The sequence below is a fragment of the Frankliniella occidentalis genome, unplaced genomic scaffold, assembly GCF_000697945.3.
Source record: "Frankliniella occidentalis isolate FOCC.00 unplaced genomic scaffold, Focc_3.1 Scaffold144, whole genome shotgun sequence".
NCBI lineage: Eukaryota > Metazoa > Arthropoda > Insecta > Thysanoptera > Thripidae > Frankliniella > Frankliniella occidentalis.
Genome location: NW_026267271.1, coordinates 498,491 through 505,800, shown reverse-complemented (window position 1 = coordinate 505,800; position 7,310 = coordinate 498,491). Strand labels below are relative to the sequence as shown.

The following is a 7,310-nucleotide window of genomic DNA, read 5'->3' as shown; positions in this document are numbered from 1 at the left end:
TTGGTGCTAAATTTCTCATACCACCCATATTTTACTATCGTTTAATTTGCGAGTTTGCGAAAGAGTAAAGGTATGACCACCCTCCTAAGCCACGAAGACGATGATTACGAGTACGAGAGAGAAGGTTTCAGAGCTAAAGACCCTCCCGTTCGTTTGTTATAACGTTTGCAAAATACGGCTCCGCGGAGCTCGCTCGATGATGGTATCAGCCGAACAGTGGGAGTTTCTACGGGCTGGGAATACCCTATTCGTCATCTCATTCGAAACCGATGGTGGGTATCTCTTCCAAACAGACTTGGCTCGGAGTCCTATAACTTGGTTGAGGGGCGGGGGCGGGGGATGATGAGGAAGAGGGGCGGGGCGGGCACTGCGTCGGTACGGGCGCGCGGGCGCGGGGTGCGTGCGCGTGGCGCGGGTGCTGCTCTCACGCAGACTGGCTGGACGCACTTCCTCGCTTTGCGTCTCACTCGCTTTGCGATGGACATGACGTGCATGCCGATGTTTCCGGCAAGACTTTTGCCACGTCAGGAGGACATTTGTCACCGGGCTGGCTGGCGTGAGCAGGACGCAGCAGGACAGAGGCCAAGGCCAAGGAGTCCCTCCGCCACACACGGACTGGGTCGTGAAAGAAACTTTCCTTCTGCCTTTGACCACCTTCCCCTGCTGCTGCCCTCTGCCTAAACCTGGCCAGAAGGTTCAATCTCATGAGAGGAGGCCATTGCCTTCAGACTTAATATGTTGTCGCCTTGCGGGGACTCTCCTGGCGCTTTTATTTACCCCAAAGGTTTGGCTAGGCCGGCCTGAGATAGCTCAGCATCAACATCTTATATAAAAATAAAGAATATCGCCCCAAACCCCTACACAAAGATTCCCATCCCATACCTCTTATTTGCTTAAGCGCGGATCCGCGGATCCGTGTTACACATAAAATGACAGTCCCTTCAACCATTTCAAGAAACTCCGATCTTAGTTTTTTTGTGCAGCCCACCGTATAGCTCATATAGCTACTGTCCAAACAAGAAGCTTCAAAACAGTACCACAGCGGTGGCGTGGTAAGGCATCGTCCAAAAAGTACGTCCGTTATTCTCAAGATTAATTGGTAAAATACGGGAGCTCGGCGCCTGCGACACTCGTGATAGGCCACCCCGCAGTACACGCATGCACTGTAAGTAAGATGTTGCCTACCTAGCAGGCGCCATGAGAGCTTGTATGCCTGAACTCGGTCATTCCGTAACGGCGGTTGACGGACGTACTTTCTGTACCCCTAATCGTGGCCTGCTCAAGACCAACCCCCAAAGCCCAAGCGCCGATGTGGCTCTAAGCTCGGCAACTCGGCAGAAAAGAGCGTGGGGGGGCACTATCTCTTCTGGTAGAGACAGTCTTGGGGACTGTCTCAAACACCTGAAAATACGCACAGTATGGTGTCCCAATACGAAAGGTGGAGCACGACTTATGGGGTGTGGTTCCATCTCAGATTTGGACCGGACGCGGCTCTTATGCAGGATGGACAAATTTCAAACTAGCCCCGTTTGGCCCAAATCCGAGGATTAGCAACCATGCCCAAGTCGAGCTCAAACTTTCATTTTGGGATACCCCAACCCACCGTCCGCCTGCTACACCCCATTCCATCCCATCCAAGCAACCCCCGAACCTAGAGGTAGAGGGGAAAAGAGCGCGGAAAGGCGGGGGCACTTTGCATTTGCATTCTGGTAGAGACAGTCTTCGGGATTGTCTAAAAATACTAATTTACCCAGACGCTATAGCCAGGGGGAGGGTCCTTAGCCGCAGTTTGGTCCCTCCTCTCCATCTCGTCTCCTCTCTCACCCTCCCCTCTCACCCTCCCCTCTCACCCTTCCCTCCCCGCTGCTCGTGTCATGAATGATCCCATCGCTCCCACATTGACCTCGCCCACGTTCTTCGGTTGCTATGCCCGACCGTGTCACCGACGGCAGGTTAGTACTCTGAAAAAATAAATGCGTGTCTGGCACACAAAGAGATCGCGAACATGTTTGGGGTCCTCCTTCCAAGATTGATTACTCTACGTCACCAAATCACCATATTGAAATGCTAGTTGGCTTGAAACCCACCCCACACGCGTATTTCGTAGTTATCCTGGACTGCATGCGTGCGGGGCAGAGAAGTGCCCTCACGTATGCGATACAACAGAAACACGAGTAACAGCCCCACACGGACTTCGATACGGGGGACAAGAGGGCTTTGGAGCGCCCGAGCGCCCCTTTCTCCCTCTTTTCCTCCAAACGTCAACAAGCCACCTGGGCTAGAAAAACTGTGCATCAGAAAGTATGGAAAATAAGGGTGCTTTCAGGGGGATGGGTGGCTATACTGTACCACATTCAGGGCGGGTGGCTTGTCCCGCTAGCTCGGCGCCAGAGGACGCCTCGGTGAGCGGTAGTATAGCCATAGTCTAGCCATAGTCCAGTATAGGACTCTACCATAGCCAAGCCCGCCCGCATGGCTGCATCGTGCAGTATAACCGAAACGAAACACAGCTTCGCCCCCTGTCCGAGAGGTTGCACCCGCTGACCAAGAGCTATGTCAAAGCCGGCGAAGGGTAGGACGGAGGACGAAGAAGACGCCCTCCCACCGCCCCCGCGGCATGTGGAGCACCGAGTCGGAGGCTGCAATGCAATGGGGAGCCTCCCCCCTAAAAGTCATGGAACGGACGCGAAGGCGTGGCATGCCGTCGGCGGGCGGGGCGTGGGGTGGCGTTGGGCGGCGGGGCGGAGAGCCTGGTTCGGCCGGCATTCATAATATATGAGGACCCGCGCCGCCCCGCCCCCCGCCGGACCGCGACGACCCGGCCGCCCCGCGCCGACGCTGCGGCTGGCCCACCTCGGGCCCTATAAAAGGGATGGCGTCGAGGACCGCGGCGCAGAGCTTGAGAAAGCCTCTAGCTGTCCAGTACTCCTGGCGCTGGTAGAGATTCTCATACCTCTCGCTCAGCTCACAACATAACAACAAAAAAGAACACCACAACCAAAACACCACAAAAATTTTAAAATAACATTTCAAGTAACTCAAGAACGAAGAATTTTTCTCAAGAAACAGTGGTTTTAAAGTGTGCTGATAAACTTAAATTTTCAATTCCTCCCGGTGATTTTATTATTTTGATAAAAATGGAATCCCTATTCGCTGTGAGCGCGTCTACCTCCCTGCTCTTGTGCGCCGCTGCCGTGGTCGCCGTCCTCTTCCTGGCCGACCGCGCCCGACAGGCGCGCGCCGCCGCCAAGGCAAAGCTCCTCGACTCCGAGTTCGGCGACGAGCTGCCGGCGCCACCAGGACCACACGCCTGGCCCATCATCGGCAACCTCCACCTCCTCGCCGGGTACGCCGTGCCTTACCAGGCGTTCACCCCGCTGGCCAACCGCTACGGCAGCGTCTTCAAGCTCAGCCTCGGCTCGGCGCCGTGCGTCGTCGTCAACGGCCTGTCCAACATCAAGGAAGTCATCGTGACGAAGGGAGCCCAGTTCGACGGACGCCCCAACTTCCGCCGCTACCACGAACTCTTCTGCGGCGACAAAGAGAACTGTAAGTACATACCTGCCATCTGGGATCAATCCCGTCATTGAAATATCGCTACACCCCTCAGCCGTACATGCCTCCGAGGCGAGACCTGCAGCCCTCTTTCAAATTCGTTGCGAAATGGAGTTTCTCAGTCAGCTCATTGTCCAGTCCTTGTGACACACTTAGCATGACCTGCTCACTCCCGTCCAGCCGTCCGTCAATCGAATCGTGTCACAACCATCAGCATTATCATCTGCACAGCGCAGTTGGCGGAGCTCGGCTGCGTTTGAAGTTGAAAATGCTCGGGCGCAGCAGCAGCGCCTCGGGCCGCGGGCCGCGGGCCCCATCGCGCCTCGCGCACACAGCCCTCGCCCTCACCCCGGTCCGGCGCGGTGTATCACTTTACCTGAGGAGATGCAAATGTGCGCTGCTCACGGAGTAGCGAGTTAGGACCGTGGGGTGTCGACGACATCGCGGGGTATAGACTCGCGTAGGGGTGGCGCGTTGCGTTGGGGTTGGGGGTCCTATACGGGCACAGCTGGGGGCGTTCTCACGGAGAGGGGTGGTCTTTTGCAGCTCGAGCGCGCCCGCCGCGCTTTCGTCGCGGACCTCCAAAACTCCATCCCTCCAGCAGCCCCACGACCCTCCCTGACGGCCCCCTTTATGTCCACAGCGCTGGCGTTCTGCGACTGGTCCGCGGTCCAGAAGGCGCGCCGCGAGATGCTGCGCGCCCACACCTTCCCCCGCGCCATGTCGGCGCGCTGGACGCAGCTGGACTCGCTGCTGGGCATTGAGCTGGACGCGGTGCGCAGCCGGCTGGACGCGGCCGGGGCGGGCGCGGCCGTGGAGGCCAAGCCCCTGTTGCTGGGGGCCTGCGCCAACGTCTTCACCTCGTACTTCTGCAGCAAGCGGTTCAACCCTGACGACGCCAGCTTCCGCGACATGATCCACAACTTCGACCGCATCTTCGACGAAGTCAACCAGGTACAGCTGCGTCTCATGCCCTTCTAGTAGTGTCCTGCACTTGTGTGCACACTCCTCACGCCACGTCTCCTTCCGCAGGGCTACGCCGCCGACTTCCTCCCCTGGCTGCTGCCCCTGCACTCGCGCCACTTCGCCACCCTGGCCGGCTGGAGTCACAAGATCCGCGACTTCATGACCAACTCGATCCTGCAGGAGCGCCTGGACGCGTGGGAGCACGGCAAGCAGAGCGACGCCACCAAGGACGACTACGTCGAGGAGCTGATCGGACACGTGCGCGGCAACGCGGAGCCGGCCATGTCCTGGGACACGGCCATGTTCGCGCTCGAGGACATCGTGGGCGGCCACTCCGCAGTCGGCAACCTGCTCATCAAGGTGCTCGGTTACGTCGCCACCCACCCCGAGGTCCAGGACCGCGTCCACGAGGAGGCGGTGCGCGCCGGCGTCACCAAGGGCAAGACCGTCACCCTGGCCGACCGCACGCTCATGCCTTACACGGAGGGCGTCGTCCTGGAGGCCATCCGACTCATCTCCTCGCCCATTGTCCCGCACGTTGCCAACCAAGACTCCAGCATTGCAGGTACAGAATGAGAACCTGCCCTCTTTGGAGGCGTAGGCGCTGCAAGATTACCTGAAGGCCTGAGAATAACGAGACGATTTTTCTTTCTTTCAGGCTACAAGGTGGAGAAGGACACCCTCATCTTCCTGAACAACTACGAGCTCAACATGTCACCCGCACTATGGACCAAGCCGGAGGAGTTCATGCCCGAGCGCTTCGTGTCTCCCGAAGGTCGTCTCGCCAAACCCGAACACTTCCTACCCTTCGGCGGCGGCCGGCGATCTTGCATGGGCTACAAGATGGTACAGTACGTCTCCTTCGCCACGATCGCCAACCTGCTTAACGAGTACCGGATACTGCCTATCCAAGGCCGAGACTACACCGTGCCGATCGGAAACCTTGCCCTGCCCTGGGACTCGTACCAGTTCCACTTCGAGAGGCGGTAGCGCGCTATACCACACGGCGTTCACCTGCCAAACCGGCACTTTTTGCGAACCAAAGAACGATAGTCGTGGGCTACTGCTCCGGTGATCTTAATTCAGCGAGTTTTCGCTTTAATCGTTGCAAAATGCAAGGATGTTTGCCTTGAAAAAAATAATCTTCGTGATAAAAGTAACTGATAAAGATAATGAATAACCGGATAAAACCGTGGGTAATATATTTCGTTACTAGTTTTGGGCTGAGTAAGATAGGATGTTATCTGGCCTGGCCAAGTATTGGTCAGAGTGACATTATAACAAGTTAGTAAATTTTGCACAGGGCTCCGTAACTTATTAATTAACTGCCTTTAACGTTGTTTTAAGAGTTAAAGTTATAACTTGAAACTTTTAATGTAGTCCTTTAGAAAAAAGTTAGATATTCGACATGTCCAACTTTTTTCCACAGAGTTTACGACTAACATCGGACATATTTCAAAATCGATTACTTTAACTATTAATTTGACTTGTGTTTTGTTGTGTTGACTGACGAACATTCGTTCGTGTTATGATAAGCTACGGAGCCCTGATTTTGCAAATCAGTATCTCTGAGATCCTTTCATTTAAAAATCAGATGAACAAAAACTAGGTAGGGCCTACTTGCTAAAAGCTGCTTGTCTATAATTACGAGGTACTCTCAAGCTCTGCTTCCTAAATCATATAGTTTTTCTTCATGACAATAGTTTTTTCATAACATGATTCTAGAACGCATACCTACCGGTTGTTTCGGTGCACGCGCCGGTGCGGGCGGCTTTGCGTACTCCTTGCCCATAAGGAGTACACAACAATCCCACCCGCACCGGTTGGTGCGTGTACCAAAACAACCGGTATAATTTTTTTGAAAAAATGTGCTACTCGTGACATAGCCTTACTTACAACTGTAATATGCTTAAAATCGAATAAGAATAATCTGGTAGTAATTCACTATTGACTGACTATGGTTTTCTATAATTACTTGTTGAGGCTGAGAAAAAATTGCCAAAGATGTTCCTAACTTTGGGAACGCCAGGAACGTTCACGTACTTTGCAAGGAAATGGGAAAACAAAAACAAAACAAATGAGATATTTTGATGTTTGACGCGTAATTTTAGTTTAATCTACTCGTGTGTTATTATCACTCATTTAAATGATTATTTATTTTTCATTAAGATGTGGCCAGTGCTAAAGAAAAACAACAAAGGTCGACGATGTGGCATTGGCAGGCGTCAGCACAAGCACAAGTATTTTAAGGTCTTATTACTCTAGTATTTATTATAAATTGTCAATGCTTGTGACTTTTACAAGTAAAAATATGAAAAGGCATGCACTGAATTAAGCCTTCACAAACTTTGATTGATAAAAGTATGTAATTCTAGCTCAACGTTTAGACTGTCTTCCCCGTTGGCCAATTGATATGTTGATATTTTTCTATGCTGTAAGTGCGACCTGATGAAAAATGTCTACTACTTCATTGAAATAACTGTTACGAAAACCTGGACCATACGAGTCAAAATTTTATGTAAGTTCCGTGAGAGACAAAAATTCCTCTCCTTCGAATAAACTTAAAGAAAATATTTAAGACTAATGACTTGCGCTTTTTTCCTCTCTACGCTCGACAGAACAATGCAAATACATTTCCCCACCCATCTGATTCTGCTTAGGCAGCTGCCTCCTTTCCCAGTCCAGTTGTGGGCGCGCCGCCATCTTGCGCCCCCGACTATTGATCCGGCGAGAGTCAGGTGCGGGCCTTCCCAGGCGCGCCAATCCGCCCCGCGCCCCACAACGCCCCG

The 7,310-nt window shown here is 53.4% G+C and overlaps 1 protein-coding gene across 2 annotated transcripts in view; it reads left to right on the top strand.

The window, feature by feature from the left end:
• LOC113202533 (cytochrome P450 307a1-like) overlaps positions 1–7,105 on the top strand; it is a 9,755-nt gene extending 2,650 nt beyond the window's left edge. The window contains exons 1-4 of one of the 2 annotated variants that reach the window (XM_026416795.2): positions 488–3,549; positions 4,199–4,509; positions 4,588–5,086; positions 5,180–7,105. In XM_026416795.2, coding sequence (XP_026272580.1) covers positions 3,138–3,549; positions 4,199–4,509; positions 4,588–5,086; positions 5,180–5,511 — 1,554 coding nt within the window. In that variant the 5' untranslated portion in view covers positions 488–3,137 and the 3' untranslated portion in view covers positions 5,512–7,105. Of the gene's footprint in view, positions 1–487; positions 3,550–4,198; positions 4,510–4,587; positions 5,087–5,179 lie in introns of those variants that run through there. The other variant, XM_052270954.1, reaches the window with a different exon arrangement.
• The last annotated feature ends 205 nt before the right edge of the window (positions 7,106–7,310 follow it).